The 17,733-nt window shown below is 46.4% G+C and overlaps 1 protein-coding gene across 1 annotated transcript; it reads right to left on the bottom strand.

The window, feature by feature from the left end:
* Positions 1 to 957: 957 nt before the first annotated feature.
* LOC134759064 (ectonucleotide pyrophosphatase/phosphodiesterase family member 7-like) lies at positions 958 to 17,434 on the bottom strand. Its single transcript, XM_063709066.1, has 3 exons — positions 17,145 to 17,434; positions 10,678 to 11,303; positions 958 to 1,036 (listed from the first exon to the last, which is right to left on the bottom strand). The coding sequence occupies exons 2-3, from the start codon at positions 10,957 to 10,959 to the stop codon at positions 1,025 to 1,027; spliced, it is 294 nt and encodes a 97-aa protein (XP_063565136.1). The 5' UTR covers positions 10,960 to 11,303; positions 17,145 to 17,434; the 3' UTR covers positions 958 to 1,024.
* Positions 17,435 to 17,733: the final 299 nt, after the last annotated feature.

The raw sequence follows: 17,733 nt of genomic DNA on the forward strand, positions 1-17,733 counted from the left end.
CCTCCTCTCCATCAGCGCCACCCGTCTGGGTCCCGAAAGGAGGGAGCTTTCCCTCTGTCCCCCAGCCTTTGGACTGTCACCAAACAAGCCATTCATTCATCAAATACTTTTTAAGCGCCTACCATGTGCCTGACAAGGGAGATGTAACGGTGAGAAAAACTAGGTGTGGTCCAGGACCTTCAGGGGCTCACGGGCTCGTGGAAGAAGTGGACATTGAAGTACTTATCACACAAATGAGGATAAAAGTACGATAGCGATATCTACCACGAAGGTGAGCAGACAGAGCTAGCGGGGCTTGCAGGAGGAGTTTCGATCTTGCAGGGACAGGAAGGAGGAGTTAGCTCCTGCGGGGTGGGATTGGGGATGGTGGTGATATAGACGTGGGGACAGAGTGGAAAACAACAAAAATATAATTATTTTAGTTCAAAGTTATTGTGTCTTGAGTTGAAAGGCAGGGCAGTTAGCAACACAGTTTAGATTTCAGTACTGCCCCTGAAATCTGAACTGTGTTCAAAGTCTAAAACGTTTACCTTAGCAAATTCCTCATAAAACTCCATTTGGAAGAGTCCCGAGAGCGAATTTGTTAGGTATACTTGCAAAAGGTAGATGAGGAGACAGATAAAATCTTATTACCTTTTTCAGAGAGTCACTTGAGCCCTGCTCAGCTATGAGAATAAGAGAGGGGAATTAACTATGATTGAATACACTTATTCTCTTATAGCTGTTGTTCCACACCAGAACCAAATGAGCGCAAGATCTGACAAAGAAAAAAAAGGTTCATCTTTTATTCCTCCAAACACTTTCATTTAAATCAAGAGGATGGGATGTGGTTATTGCTGTGTTTTTAGACAGAATCAACGGTTTCTGGCTCTGAGATGTTGCATACACCCTCTCAGTCCCTGTATCCTGAGATGGAGTCACATGAGAATCCACAGCAAGTCCTAACCAGGGATGGGTCTGGGTGATTAAGGAAGATTGGCTTCAGAACTGGGCCAGGGGCACTGCTTTGCTTTTGCTGTTTTGATCAGCTCTCTGCCTGCAGGAGACAAGGAAAACCAATGGGAACAGGTTAGTTATATTCATAAATCCTGGGCTTATTTTATTAACTCACATAATAGCTATTAATTGTCTTTCCTCCAAGGAGCAAAAGGGCATATACGGTCAATGTCATAGTAAGTAACACTGTATTATGTTATACTAAAATATTAACAAATCTAGGTTGGTTCAGTCTTTCCTGAGTCCACACATTGGAAGCAGATTGAGGAAGGACGCTAGCGGACCACAGATCTGAGCCATGCACACAGAAGAAATCTTTTTTTCTTTTTTTCTGGAGACGGAGTTTTGCTCTCTAGTTGCCCAGGCTGGAGTGCAATGGTGCGATCTCGGCTCACTGCAACCTCCACCTCCCAGGTTCCAGCGATTCTCCTGCCTCAGCCTCCCGAGTAGCTGGGATTACAGGCGTGAGCCACCCTGCCGGGCCACTTTTGTGTTTTTAGTAGAGACAGGGTTTGAACACCTTGGCCAGGCTGGTCTCAAATTCCTGACCTCAGGTGATCCACCCGCCTCTGCCTCCCAAAGTGCTGGGATTACAGGCGTGACCCACCGCGCCTGGCCAGAAGAAATCTTTATCTTGGTGTGCAGTGTCTGGTGATGGACAAATGTCATCTCTCTTGGATCTGAATCTGGAAGGATCAAGGCACTGAAGGAATTTTTTTGTTTCAGACAGTCTCCCTCTGTTGCCAGGCTGGAGTGCAGTAGCACGATTTCAGCTCATGGCAACCTCTGCCTCCCGGGCTCAAGCGATTCTGCTGCCTCAGCCTCTCGAGTAGCTGGGACTACAGGCACGCGTCACCACACCGAGCTAATTTTTGTATTTTTTTGTAGAGACAGGGTTTTACCATGTTGGCCAGGATGGTCTCAATCTCTTGACATCATGATCCACCTGCCTTGGCCTCCCAAAGGGCTGGGATTACAGGTGTGAGCCACCATGCCCGGCCTCACTGAAGGGATTTTTTTAATGTCACGTGGCTCTCACAGGTGCGGTGTGTTCAGGAGCAAGTGAAGATTACGACTGATGCTTAAAAACAAACGTAAATTTCCAGGTGGTGTTGCTATGGGTAGCAGCATTAGGACAATCTGAGTGGTTTCAGTTGCAAGAGTGTGCGTGTACTTGCAAGAACTACAGTCCAGATTCAACTTCTGGCTTTGAGGGTCTCTTTAATAACAGTATCAACAACCTAAGGCAGTTTAACAGTATGGAATAGTTGCCTTTTAGAAGTTAAGCTATGGGCATGGAAGTTCAATCATTACATTGAAGTTTTTCCTTTATCTCTCCTATGGTTAATGGTTTCTGCAGAAAAGGACCAGTTGATTTCTTTCTAAAACGTTGCTTCAGGGTGTAGAGACCTTTATAGGTCATGTTTCAACTTACAGAACATTTCTATAGTTCAAATATAAATTAAGCTCAATATGGACTTTGTAATAGAATTTAAGGTTAAGTAAAATTTCCACTTTCCTTAGGCTGTTTGCAGTGCCCAGCAGGCCCCATGATATCGAGATGGAAGTTATGTTAAAGGAGGAGATTGGTCAGGGATGGGCAGAATAAGGAATATGGGCAGCTCAGCCTAATGATACAATGATTTTGATGTAGAAAGAGGGTCAGGCATGGGATAACACCTATAATCCCACTGCCTTGGGAGGCCAAGACAAGAGAATCGCTTGAGGTCAGACCAGCCTGGTCAACAGAGTGACACCTAACCTGTCCAAAAAAAGAACAAAAAAACAAAAAAAATAGTTGTGCATGGTGGTATGAGCCTGTAGTCTCAGCCACTTGGAAGGCTGAGGTCAGGGGATCCCTTGAGCCCAAGAGTTTGAGACTGCAGTGAGCTATAATCACATAACTGTACTCCTGCCTGGGTGACAGGGTGAGGCCCTGACTCAAAAAAAAATTGAGTCAGGGAAAAAATTGGAAATCTTAATCCTCAGTACCCAGGAATGTGACCTTATTTGGAAATGTGGTCTTTCTAAATGTAATCAAGTAACGATGAGTCATCCTGGATTGGGGGCTGCTGGTGAGGGGGCAGATGCAGTGACTGGTGTCCTTATAAAAGAAGAGAATGAGGGCCGGGCATGGTGGCTCATGCCTGTAATCTCAGCACACTTTGGGAGGGTGAGGTGGGGGGATCACTTGAAGTCAGGAGTTCGAGACCAGCCTGGGCAATAATAACAATAAAAAAGCCATTTTAGATTCCAATCCACTGAAAGAAAACTGTCCCTTAGTTAATGTCATGCTTATTGGATCCATGAAGTCTTTGAAAATTTAAACTACAAGGACACTGCTCTCTGAGGTGGTGGAGAGAATACAAAGGATTTAAAGGTCTTTAAGAAAGAGAATGGAGAAAGCGTACTCATTGGAAACAGCAGGATGATGATAATCGTACTGACAGCAATAATAAGCTCAAATATATAGGGCTTACTATGTATCATGAATTATTCTGAATGCTTTATAAATATATGTTACCTCCTTTACCCTCATGGCAGCCCAGTAAAGGCGCCATTCCCCATTTTACAGCTGGGGAAACTGAGTTACAGAGCTTTTCTTCACAGAGTCATCAGGAGCTAATGCTAGTTCAGGTAATTGAACCCAAGCAATCTGGTTCCAGGGCCAAATAGATGTATTTTTTATGGTATAAAAACATATACATATATTTTTAGGGGAAGGGTGGGTGTAGGATGGGATGAGGATTCTGGGTAATTGCTTGGTAAATGCCAAATACCTTTCTTGTCTGTCCCTCTTTTCAAATGATAAAGTAATGTCAGTTGCAACACTTTTTTTTTTTTTTTTTGAGACAAGGTCTAGCTGGAGTACAGTGATGCAGTCATAGCCCACTGCAGCCTCAAATTCCTGGTCTTAAGCAATCCACCTACATCAGCTTCCCAAGTAGTTGGGACTACAGGCCCACACTGCTATGCCCAGCTAATTATTTTAATTTTTGCAGAGATGGCAGGTGGCGGTGGGGGGGGGGTGTCTTGCTATGTTGGCCAGGCTGGTCTCGAACACTTGACCTCAAATGAACCTCCTGCCTCAGCCCCACAAAGCTCTGGAATTATAGGTGTGAGCCACTGTGGCTGGCTACAATACTATTTATTTATATTTTAGAGCAACAGATATTCTAGCATCTAAGAAATGTGATGCTCTCTGTACATTGAAGAGTTGGTCTAATATTTGTCCTGGTGGATACAGAAATTGCCTGTCTGCTCCGCTCTGGTTGAAGAAACCAGTCCGACTGTCTCTGACGCTATGGAGCAGTCCATCAAGAATGAAAGCTCTCTGCCAGGCACGTTGGCTCACACCTGTAATACCAGCACTTTGGGAGGCTGAGGCAGGTGGATCACTTGAAGTCAGGAGTTCGACACCAGCATGGCCAACATGGTGAAACCCTGTCTCTACAAAAAATAGAAAAATTAGCTGGGCCTCGTGATGCGAGCCTGTAGTCCCAGCTACTCAGGAGGCTGAGGCAGGAGAATCACTTGAACTTGGGAGGCAGAGGTTGCAGTGTGGAGCTGAGATCACATCACAGCATTCCAGCCTGGGCGACAGAGCGAGACTCTCTCAAGAGAAAAAAAAAAAAAATGAATGTCCTCATGATGGCCTCAAGCACATTGGTCCCTGAAGAGAGTCAAGGAAGGCCCACTTTACTCTGCACTGCAAAGCAGGCAGGTGGACAGGAATCTGAGAAGTGGATTCAGTGAGAGGCATTGACCCAAAGGATTTTCTGCCTAATGGACAGTTCAGCAGAAGATTAAACTGAGCACAGCATCCTGTTCCCTGAAACCATCTGGTTGGCCAGTGGGGAATATTCTTGTCTCGTTAAATGTCCTCATGCTACTGTCAAGATATCCTGTTACAAAACGTCATAAACCAGGTTTACAAATAGGCCAGGTGATTGTGGAATTTCTCCTTGGCAAGGCCTTAGCTACGGGCGTGCGGTTGGTGTGCAATAATCACAGTGTTCTGGGCCACTTGAGGGATAAAATATACCTTAGGTGATAAACTGTTGTATTTTAATGTGAATATTTCCACCAACATTAAACAGTAACCCCATGAGTTTTCTCATACCTGTTACACTCTGGAGTTGCAACAAGCTGACATGAAGCAAGTAGCAAACATAATGATCGCATTTGGCTCCTATTCACAGCAAGGGTTCTTCAAACTGTACCTGGGACAGTCTTCCCTCACATGAGGTTTATAGCATCATTTATTTAATTATTATTATTTTTTTTTTGAGACGGTGTTTCGCTCTGTCGCCCAGGCTGGAGTGCAATGGCGCGATCTTGGCTCACGGCAACCTCCGACCGCCCGGGGTTCAAGCAATTCTCCTGTCTCAGTCTCCCGAGTAGCTGGGATTATAGGCACCCGCCACCACACCTGGCTAATTTTTGTACTTTTAGTAGAGACGGGGTTTCACCATGTTGACCGGGCTGGTCTCAAACTCCTGACTTCAGGTGATCCACTCGCCTCAGCCTCCCAAAGTGCTGGGATTACTGGCGTGAGCCACAGCGCCCGGCTATAGCATCATTTAAACTTTCTTTCTGCCATGAATTGTTAGTTGGTAGTTAACAAAAAATAGACAACCTCATTTATGTCTCACAGTTAGCATTGGTTTTTGTGTTTTCTTTAGGCTCGTTTTTTAATTGTTTTTAAAATTGTGAAACACGGTCTTGTTCTGTTGCTGAGGCCAGAGTGCAGTGACACAATCTTGGCTCGCTGCAGCCTCAACCTCCTGGGCTCAACAATCCTCCCACTTTAACCTCCTGAGTAGCTTGGACTACAAACACGAGCCACCACCGCTGGCTAATTTTTAATTTTTATTTATTTTTTTTTTTTTGAAATGGAGTTTCGCTCTGTCGCCCAGCAGGTTGGAGTGCAGTGGCGTAATCTCGGCTCACTGCAACCTCCACCTCTCGGGTTCAAGCGATTCTTCTGCCTCAGCCTCGGCACCCACCACCATGCCTGGCTAATTTTTAAAAAACATTTTTAGTAGCGACAGGGTTTCACCATGTTGGCCAGCCTGGTCTTGAACTCCTGACCTCAAGAGATCCACCTACCTCAGCCTCCCAAAGTGCTGGGATTACAGGCGTCAGCCACCACGCCAAGCCTAATTTTTAAATTTTTTGTAGAGACCAGGTTTTGCCATGTTGTCTAGGCTGATCTTGAACTCCTGGGCTCAAGTGATCCTCCTGCCTTGGCCTCTCAAAGTTCTGGGATTACTGGCATGGCCCTTACACCTGGCCCTTAAAGCTGCTTTTTAATAACAGCTTTATTGAAAGATAATTCACATACCACACAATTTGCCCATTTAAAGTGTATCATTTGGCCGGGCATGGCGGCTCACAATTGTAATCCCAGCACTTTGGGAGGCTGAGGTGGGAGGATCGCTTGAACCCAAGAGTTTGAGACGAGCCCGAGCAACATGGCAAAACCCTGTCTCGACCAAAAATACAAAAAAATTAGCTGGGCATGGTGGTGTGTGTCTGTAGTCCCAGCTACTCAGGAGGCTGAAGTGGGAGGATGGTTTGAGCCTGGGAGGTGGAGGGTGCAGTGAGTTGAGATTGCACCACTGCACTCCAGCCTGGGCAACAGAGCCAGACCCTGTCTCTAAATAAATAAATAAAGTGTATAATTCAGTGGTTTTTAATATATTCACAGAGTTCTGCAGCCATCATCACCATCAATTTTAGAAATTTTAATTACCCCAGAGGAAACCCTGTATTCATTAGCAGTCACCGTTTATTTCCCCCTGATTATCCCCACCCCTGGCTCCTGGCAACCATTAATCTACTTTCTGTTTCTTTGGATTTTCATATTCCGGGCATATATATATTATATATTATATATATTATATATTATATATATAATATATCATATATATATTATATATTATATATATTATATATTATATATAATGTATATATAATATATAATATATATATATAATATAATCATCTAATATTTGTCTGCCTTCTCTCACTTAGCCTAATGGTTTCAAGGTGTATCCAGGTTGTAGCATGAATCAGCCCTTCATTCCATATTTTGGCTGATTAATGTTCCATCACACGGGTAGACTGTACTTGTTTGCTTATTCATCTGTTGTTGATGGGCATTTGCGTTGTTGCCACCTTTTGACAATTATGAATAGTTTTGCTACGAGCATCTGTTTGTGTCTTTGTATGAACAGGCTTCCATATTTTTTGATATGGGCAAACGAGAACCAGCGGCAGGGGGCCTCTGTGGTACCATTTTTGGTGATCTTCGTGTACTCTGTATAATGATCAGCCACTCAGGGTTGGGGGCAGCACTTAACCTTACATTCTTTCTTTTTTTAAAGATAGGGTCTCTCTCTCTGCCACCCAGGCCAGAGTGCAGTTGACGCAGGGCAGGGGAGCCCCGAAGTGGAGCATAGTGTGTCCATAACTGGTGGGTTCTTGGTCTCACTGACTTCAAGAATGAAGTCGCGGACCCTCGCGGTAAGTGTCACAGTTCTTAAAGGCGGCGTGTCCAGAGTTTGTTCCTTCCGATGCTCGGATGTGTTCAGAGTTTCTTCCTTCTGGTTGGTCTCGCTGGCTTCCGGAGTGAAGCTGCAGACCTTCAAGGTGAGTGTTACAGCTCTTAAGGCGGCACGTCTGGAGTTGTTTGTTCCTCCCGGTGGGTTCATAGTCTCGCTGGCTTCAGGAGTGAAGCTGCAGACCTTCGAAGTGAGTGTTACAGCTCATAAAGGCAGTGTGGACCCAAAGAATGAGCAGCAGCAAGATTTATTGCAAAGAGCAAAAGAACAAAGCTTCCACAGTGTGGAAACGGACCCCAGTGGGTTGCCACTGCTGGCTGGGGCAGCCTGCTCTTACTCCCTTCTCTGGCCCCACCCACATCCTGCTGATTGGTCCATTTTACAGAGAGCTGATTGGTCTGTTTTGACAGGGTGCTGATTGGCACATTTACAATCCCTGAGCTAGACACAAAAGTTCACCAAGTCCCTATTAGATTAGCTAGATACAGAGTGTGGACTGGTGCATTCACAAACCCTGAGCTAGACACAGGGTGCTGATTGGTGTGTTTACAAACTTTGAGCTAGATACAGAGTGCCGATTTGTGTATTTACAATCCCTTAGCTAGACATAAAGGTTCTCAAAGTCTCCACCAGACTCAGGAGCCCAGCTGGCTTCAGCAAGTGGGTCCCACACGGGGGCCACAGGTGAGCTGCCTGCCAGTTCCGTGCCCTGTGCTGGCACTCCTCAGCCCTTGCGTGGTCGAAGGGACTGGGTGCCCTGGAGCAGGGGGCGGTGCCCCTCGGGGAGGCTCGGTACTCATCGGGGAGGCTCAGGTCACGCAGGAGCCCACGGGGAGTTGGGTGGAGGCTCAGGCATGGCGGGCTGCATGTCCCGAGCCCTGCCCTGCAGGGAAGCAGCTAAGGCCCAGTGAGAAATTGAACAAAGCAGCTGCTGGCCCAGGTGCTAAGCCTCTCACTGCGCGGGTCCAGCGGGGCCGGCGAGCCACTCCGAGTGCAGAGCCCAGTGAGCCCCTACCCACCCGGAACTCGCACTGGCCCGCAAGCGCCGTGCCCAGTCCAGGTTCCTGACCGCGCCTCTCCCTCTACACCTCCCCGCAAGCTGAGGGAGCCGGCTCCAACCTCCGCCAGCCCAGGAAGGGGCTCCCACAGTGCAGCGGTGCACTGAAGGGCTCCTCAAGTGCCACCGAAGTGGGAGCCGAGGCAGAGGAGGCGCCGAGAGTGAGCTCGAGGGCTGCTAGCATGCTGTCACCTCTCAATAGCACGTGAGGGTTCTTGTCTTTACCCAGGAAAGAATTCAAGGGCAAGCCGGAGGTTTAGAAGAAAACAGCTTATTGAAGAGGCAGCATTACAGTCCTGTGACTGCTCCTGTAGGGCAGGGCTACCCTGGAGGCAGAGAGTAGCGGCAGAGAGTTTGCAATCACATTTATACTCACTTTTAATTGCATGCAGATTAAAGGGCAGTTTATGCAGGAATTTCTAGAAAATGGGTAGTAACTTTTGAGTCATTGGGTCATTGCCATGGAAAGGGGCAGTAACTCCCTGGTGTTGCCTTAGCAATAGTAAACTCACATGGCACACTGGTGGGCACGTCTGATGGAAAGCTTCTTCTGCCCCAGCCCTGTTTTAGGTAGTCCTCAATTTGGTCTGGTGTCCAAGCCCTGCCTGTGGAGTCAAGTCCTGCCTCCTATCTCACAGTGGCGTGATCATGGCTCACTGCAGACTCAACACCCCCGGGCTCGAGCAGTTCTCCCACCTCAGCCTCTTAGTTGCTGGGACCACAGGCACGTGCCACTATGCCCAGCTACATTTTTTGCATTTTTTGTAGAGATGGTGTTTCACTGTGTGGCCTAGGCTGGTCTCAAACTCCTGGGCTCAAGCAATGTACCTATGTTAGCCTCCTAAAGTGCTGGGATTACAGGTGTGAGCCACTGCACCCAGCCCAACCTTACATTTTTCATCTCAAGTCACTTCTCTCTGGGTTTTGATTTCTTCTTTAAAATGGCGGAACTAAGAGCATCTATTTTATAGGGTTGTTGGGAAGACAGAAATGAAAGAACTGCTGTTCAATGTTTAGTGAAGCGCTGTGCACAGTTTTGAATAATGAAGTTGGTGTTTATTTTTTATTATTTGTTTATTTATTTTTTAGAGACGGGATCTTGCTCTGTTGCTCCAGCTGGAGTGCAGTAGTGCAATCACAGCTTAGTGCAGGCTTGACCTCCTGGGCTCAAGAAATCCTGCCACCTCAGCCTCCTGAGTAGCTGGGACTACAGGCATGCATCGCCATGTCTGGCTATTTATTTGTTAGTTTTTTGTAGAGATGGCATCTCCCTTTGTTGCTCGCGCTGGTCTTGAACTCATGGCCTTAATCAATCCTCCTGTCTTGGCCTCCCAAAACACTGAGATTACAGGTGTGAACCACCATGGCCAGCCTTATTTTTATTTTTAAATCAGCCTTATCAAGTTGAATTGATCATTAATTTTGTATAACAGTAACTTGGGGCAGCATTGGTTGGGCGGGGGATGGGGAACATGTAGGACCCTGTGGGCTACAACTCGTAGTGTGTGCACTTATTTTGTTTTGTTTTGTTTTGTTTTGTTTTATTATGTTGTATTATATTATATTATATCGCATTACATTACATTACATTATATTATATTATATTATACTATACTATACTATACTATATTATATTATATTATATTATATTATATTATATTATATTATATTATATTTTTTTGAGACAGGGTCTCACTCTGTTGCCCAGACTGGAGTGCAGTAGCATGATCTTGGCTCACTGCAACCTCTGCCTCCCAGGTTCAAGCGATTCTCCTCCCTCAGCCTCCAGAGCAGCTGGAACTACAGATGCACGCCACCACGCCCGGCTAATTTTTGTATTATTAGCAGAGCTGGGATGTCACCATGTTGGCCAGGCTGGTCTCAAACTCCTGACCTCAGGTGATACACTTGCCACAGCCTCCCAAAGTGCTAGGATTATAGGCGTGAGCTACCGTGCCCGGCTGTGCACTTATGTTTGATTTTTGCAGAACCACCCTTCCCTAATGGTTGTCTCCTAGATCCAAAGTGACTTTATTCATTTTAGAATGAACTTACCCCATTGATACTGTAACCAGAGTTGGCATACATCACGATTGGCAGAACCCGGTCATGTTTAGCGAGATGGAAGTGTTCTGGAAACTCCTCCTTCTTGTAGACGTGGAGGTGAGGGTGCGCATTCTTCAGTGCCTGGTAAAGGGCTTCCTCTTGCCCCAACTTGGGCAGGGGCATCCCAAAGCCACTGTAGCCCACAATATCAAACTTGACCAGGTCCCTGAACTTGACGTAGTTGGACAAGGGGATCTTTTTGACATTGGGTCTCTTTTTCACGGTGGTCATCCCATGGTCTCATGTGATGATGACGCTGAGGTGCTCTGCAGGCTGTGCTTCTCAGTGGCTCCCACCAGATACCCGATGGTCTTGTCGATTTGCTGAATCATCAACTTCCTGTTCTCTCCCTCTGGCCCGAATCGTTGTCCCACATTATCTGGCTCTCTGTAGCACAGAGTCACAAAATAAAAGTCTTTCTTGGTGAACCAGTTCATGACGGTATCGATGTTCTCCCTCTGCTCTGTCTCGTTGCTGTTTGGGTGAGTGTAGGACTCCACCAGGGACCGCTTGACAGCCTCACCCTCGTATTTAGCACCTCCCCTGGAATAGTGGAATGATGCTGCTTTGTTCCCCTGCAAGTACAAGAAGAAAATTCCATCAGGGCCATTTCTCATGCCTTTCTCACAATCAGCAAAGCTCGAGTTGTCTACATCTGTGCCCCTGTCCAAAGGTGTAGGAAATATGTGGTCTTTGGAGTCAGAGAGGGTGGAGTTAGATTCTGGGCTTCCCCAGGATCTCATAGCATCTACAACACTGTTAGTTTCAAGATGTGCTATTATTTTATGGGCTACTAAGCAGAAAAATGCTGCCGATGAGACCGTGACATTCCAGTGATTGTAAGGTGTATTCCAACTTCAGACATGGCAAAATGAAAAATAGTTCCTTAGAATAGAAGGAGACGGTAATTTCTGAGTTGGTGGTGGTGAATTTGCGCATGTGTGTTTTTTATATATATACACATATATATACACACACATATATACACATATGTACATATATATGTGTATATATGTACATACATATATACACATACATGTATATATGTGTATATATACACATACATATATACATATACATGTATATATGTGTATGTGTACACATACATGTATACATATATATTTATATGTAGTGGTGCAGGGGTACAATCATAGCTCATTGCACCCTTGAACTTCGGGGCTTAAGTGATCCTGCTACCCCGGCCTCTTGAGCAGCTGGGGCAACAGGCATGTGCCACCACACCAATTTTTTTTTTTTTTTGAGACACGGTCTCACTCTGTCACTTAGGTTGGAGTGCAGTGGCACAATCTCAGCTCACTGCAACCTCTGACTCCTGGGTTCAAGCAATTCTCGTGCCTCAGCCTCCCAAGTAGCTGAGATTATAGACATGTGCCACTATGCCCAGCTAAGTTTTGTATTTTTAGTTGAGATAGAGTTTTGTCCTGTTGGCCAGGCTGGTTTCGAATCCCTGGGCTGAAGTGATCCACTTGCCTTGGCCTCCCAAAGTGCTGGGATTACTTGTGTAAGCCACCGCACCTAGCCCTAATTTTTTTTTTTTTTTTAATATTTGTAGAGGTGAGGTCTCACTAATTTGCCCAGGCTGGTCCTGAACTCTTGGGTTCAAGTAATTCTCCTGCCTCAGCCTCTCAAAGTGCTGGGATTACAGGCATGAGACACCGTGCCCGGCTGGTGGTGAGTTTTAAAATCTCCCAGTGTCTCAGCGTCTCAGTGTTTCTACATCTAGAATGCTGAAATGTAGATGGCATCTTTGTGAGGATTAAGCAGGCTAGCTTTTTTTTTTTATTTTTATTTTTATTTTTTTGGAAACAGAATTTCTCTCTTATCACCCATGCTGGAGCGCACTGGCGTGATCTTGGCTCACTGCAACCTCCGCCTCCTGGATTCAAGTGGTTCTCCTGCCTCAGCCTCCCAAGTAGCTGGGATTACAAAGCCAGCTAGCTTTAAGATATAGTGTTGGGCATCACATTTTGGCATGGAGCAGGCACTCTTTTCTTTGCCTCCAGGTGGGACTAAGCCACCACAAGCCTTCCCTGGTGTGTGCAGTGGGTGATGAATGCTTGCCTGCTCAGCACCCACTTCCTGGTGGGCTGGGTCACATTACTCTGACTCCCCCTTGAGCTTCAGTCCGCGCCTGGTTCAAGATTATTGACTCAACCCGAGGATCCAGAGGTGGGATGTAGCACTGGCCTGGCCAGAGGACCGAGGATGCTGCATGCCATGGCTACAGCAACTGGTTCAGCTTTGGGCTCATGTCCTAGTCAGAGCCAATGAGATGTAATCTTGGGATATCTGCTGGGCTGTTGGGAAGGGGACAGGCTGCCCTGCACATCCCCATTCCTGATGCTGAGGGATCTGAGAAAATCACTTGTAAAATTTGGGGGTGTTTGGAAGAAGGGGAGACTGATGTCTCTTTCTCTCTACAGACATCTGATCAGCTACAGAGCTTGACTAACCTACCCAGAGGCAGAATGATATGGTGGTTAAAAGTGTGCTCTGGGCCGAGATTTCGCCACTGCACTTCAGCCTGGGTGACAGAGTGAGACTCCATCTCAAAAAAAAAAAAAAGTCTGCTCTGGGCTGGGCGCGGGGGCTCACAACTGTAATCCCAGCACTTTGGGAGGCTGAGGCAGGAAGATCGCTTGAAGTCAGGAGTTTGGGATCGGACCCTGTCTCTAGAAAAATGTTTTTTAAAAATTAGCTGGGTTGGTGGTGAATGCTTGTAGTCCCAGCTACTCCGGAGGCTGAGGTGGGAAGATTGCTAGAGCTTGGGAGCTCAAGGCTGCACTGAGCTGTGATCAGGCCACTGTACTCCAATTTGAGGGACAGAGAGAGACCCCATCTCTCTGAACAACAAAAATGTGTGCTCTGGTGCCGCACTGCCTAGTTAGATCCTTTGTCCACCACTTAGATGCATCTTATATAAATGCTCTCCTCAGTTTCCTCATCTGTAACTTGGGGATGGTAATGCTGCTCCAAGAAGTGGTTATGGGGACTAAATGCATGTGGGCATATTGGTAAGTATTCAACAAGCATGATTTTTCCTGGAGCGGGAGAAAGAGCATGCAGTGAGGTGGCATGGTCAGGTGCATTGGGACAAGGATTATTTCCTCTGACTTCTGCCTCCTGGGAGGTACTAAGGAGGGATCTGAAATGTGTCTGCAGACCCCAGAGATGGGGACTGCAGAGGGAAATTGAGATCAGGGACCCTAGTCTGGCAGAAATGGGTGCAGCATGGGGCACTGGGTTCCTTCCATCAGAGGCATGGGGTGTGTTGCAGACAGTCATGAAATGTGGCTGAATCTTGCAAGGGACCCGTGGTCCTATGGTTGCTGCTTGAGACAAAGACCCCTGTCAGTGGAACCTGGTGACCTTCACCCTTCTGTGTCAGGCTGCAGACAGCAAGAGATGGCAGCAGATTACGCCCAATAGGAAAAGGGCCATTGCCATCTCACAGGTTGCCATAGGAGGAGATGACATCTCTCCCTCTCCTCCTCCAGCAGTGTCAGCTGGGGAAGAGGTGGGTGGGTGTGCACAAAAGAGTAGACCACAGACCATGCTTCTTCTCCTCCGGTCTGCTGGGGCCCCAAGAGAGTCTGCAGCCCTTGGCCAGGGACACAAAAGACCTTAGGCTGGGATAACTTGGTGGTGCAGTTCATCCTCTGGAGCTCCCTGTGAGAAAAGACTGGAGCCGGTCTCCAGCTAAGACCACATCTCACTTAGCTCCTTCCCTGCCATATCCTGTTTTCGTTACTCCTATCTCCTGAGAGTTCTTCCTGAATGAATTACATGCACTCAATCCCTGCCTCAGGCTCTGCCTTTAGGGAACTTGACCTAAGACAGAAATCTTAGTACTAAATACTTTGCAAGGCCTCAGAAGCTCTGCTATCCACAAGCAGGTGAGATATTACCTTCCCTACTGCCTGGCAGTCATAGTGTATGATGCGATTGAGCTTTATGGAAGTGCTTCTCTAAAGAACTTCCCCCAATTTAAGATGATCTTAATTTGCTTACTTGTTTACTGTCCATTTAGCTGCTCTAAAATGTGAGCTCCAAATCAGGGGCCATGTCTGGTTGGTTACCCATTTCCTGGGACCTAGAACGGGCCTAGCTCAGAGCAGGTGTTTACTATTGATGGAATGCATGTTGAAAAAATGAATGAATCTCATTTCCTTTTGTGGGTGAAAAACTCATCCTATTCTCACCCTGATTAACTTCCTTTATTTCTTTTTATTTCTTTTTTTTTTTTTTTTTCAAAATGGAGCCATGATCTTTCACCCAGCCTGGAGTGCAATGGTGTGATGGCTTGCTGCAACCTCTGCCTCTGCCTTCTGGATTAAAACAATTCTCCTGCCTCAGCCTCCTGGGTAGCTGGGATTACAGGTGCATGCCACCACGCCCAGCTAATGTTTTGTATTTTTAATAGAGACAGGATTTCACCATGTTGGCCAGGCTGGTCTCGAACTCCTGACCTCGTGATCCGCCCGCTTTGGCCTCCTAAAGTCCTGGGATTACAGGCATGAGCCACCGTACCCAGCCAGTCTTGATTAACTTAATGGAAATATTTACAGAGATTCTTTCTCTTCTGGGTTCTAGCGTCTTATCTGTAACCTCTGCAGGTAATACATTTTCCTTCCTGATGATAGCATTTCTATGGTTGCTTTCACATGCAAATCCTCTAATACTTATTTATTCCATTACTGATTGGCATTAGACATAATTCTCAATTTTTAGTGACAGCACTTCGTTTAACCTACATATAAATCGACTTTGCCTTGAAATGTGACATTGACTAGAAGGATGAAACTTCTAACATGCTGTAGAACACAGTTTGACTGGCTAATTTATTATTTAGAGGAAGCTAATGTTGCCATTATGAGGGACTTAGGTGGCTCTGAAGAATCAGTTTCATTTGTAATGTTTGCAATGTTAAATCACAGATATTGCCAACATGAAATAGTTTCCATATGCTCTGTTCTCAATGCACACCACTTCCAAAGATATCCAAACCTGTAGTCTTAGGAAACTGTGATTTTTCTTATTTGGTCTCATAGGAATTTGGGGAGCTGTGGGATGGGGGATCTCCATAAAATGATCTCCAGAAACACACATGTGTGTACACACACACACTCACACACGTACCACACCATACTTGACTCTGTTTATTTGGGACTCATGATTATCAGAAGTGCTATTTTCAACAAGTACTTCTGAGAAATAATCTGAACACTTAATTGGATGCAAAAGAGTGGCTATTTACTATTCTACCCTTTAATTAGCATAATCAGTGTTTCCAGCAGCAAAAGCAATTGGAAAATCGCTAGGTTTATAAGGTTCGTTATTCTCCCTTAGCGTAGTGTGGCATCAGCATGGCTATTATTCTTAAATTGCCTCTTTAAAACAAGAGCTGGTGCTTCTTACAGGCAGTTCCTAACTCTTGGGTTTTGTAGAGGGTCCAAAACTCTTTAGAACCTATAATTCAAGGAAAGGCTCCACTTTGGTTTTGCATTTTGTCTGGTCTCTTTGGGTGACAGAATTTATGTCACAAGGTGCATATGTTTTGGGGAGGCTCGTGGACAGCCCATCGCTCTTGTGCTTTGGAAGTATGTGCGGTTAAGGGGAAGGAGTTAGTTACTCATCTAGGGAACAATTGGGTAGAAAGAGATGGACTCCCTGTATTTGAAATTCAGAACTCAAGCTTGGATCTAAGTGTTTCCTTGCTTTGCTGAGCTCCAGGGGAGTCACTGAGCAGAAGTAAGCGAGTTGCCTGAGATTCCTCAAAGCCCGCAGCCCTTTTGGAGGTTACATTGTTATTCTCAGAGCCTTTATGATGCATAATAAAGACCTAGCTTGGACCAACATTAGGATGAGTTATCTTGCTATTAACATTCTTTTAGGTAGAAGTTGCTTTTAGGTAGAAGTTGGTCCCATCTTGCTCACAAATCCTCCAAAGTTTAGAAGTTACTTTCCAGGAGACATAGCTTGCACTGAGAGCTGCCCTCCCACCCTCTCTGCAAATTTTCTCTTCGAAGTAGCCTAACAAGGTGCTGTCACAGACCCTTGCCAGCCACGGTGACCCCACCCAGACCATCCCTCTGCTGTTTCACTCTTTGATACTCTCTGGAGCTCTCTGGGGATGGGTGAGACCTGCTGTCTGGTTTGTACGGTGTGCCCAGGTCTTACAGTCATGGCTGGCTGCCCCTCTCTGAGAACTAGGACTCCTGAACTTGGTGAAATACCTCAGCCATCGGTCATGTTAAATTATCGGGGACACTCATTTAAAATCCGAGTCTGCTCCAGATGGACTCTCACTCTTTCTGCCCTGACCGTGAGAGAGAGACCGTGAGAGAGAGAGAGAGAGAGAGCGAGAGAGAGAGAGACAAAGACCATGCCCTGACCTGCTGGACAGTGGAGATGCTAGTGGGCTGTGAGCAACAGATGCAAGGGCTGCCGGGAATCCCATCTTTCCAGCATCATCTGCCTAGGCACATCAGTTCCTGGGTGTCTTGATGGGTTCTGGCAGCATTACTGTCATTGAAGGAAAACATTTTAGCCATATTAAAGGTGAATGCAGCAATCTCCACACAGCCTGCCTGGAAAGGACGCGGGACAAGGGTAGGTTTTCCCTGTGATGGACAGGAGGCAGGCGGCCCTCCCACAGCCCTGCCTGGCAAAGCAGATGTGTCCCCAAAAGGCACTGGGGGCCAGCTGGAGTGCTGTGCCGAGGCGGGCTCACCCGGGCCATGGGTTCGCTCTGATTGCAGCGGTTTCCCGCCAGCTCCTTGGAGAGCTGGCAGATGACCCAGCCCCACAGCAGGAGCTGTGAATGGCAGAACGAGATACAACAATTTGATATCCGCTTCCAGACGAGCCGGGTGTCGTCAGTCGCCTGGCTCTGCGCCAACCTCTTTTTGCACAAACACTTATGAATTGAGCCAGGAGGAAAAGCACTCTGATTATGAATTGAGCAGAAGTAAACAAAGTTCT

This window comes from Gorilla gorilla, chromosome 7 (assembly GCF_029281585.2).
Source record: "Gorilla gorilla gorilla isolate KB3781 chromosome 7, NHGRI_mGorGor1-v2.1_pri, whole genome shotgun sequence".
NCBI classification, from domain to species: Eukaryota; Metazoa; Chordata; class Mammalia; order Primates; family Hominidae; genus Gorilla; species Gorilla gorilla.

Bases quoted from the DNA above. Each gene is read 5' to 3' on its own strand.
- LOC134759064 (XM_063709066.1), bottom strand. From the start codon at position 10,959: ATGACCACCGTGAAAAAGAGACCCAATGTCAAAAAGATCCCCTTGTCC.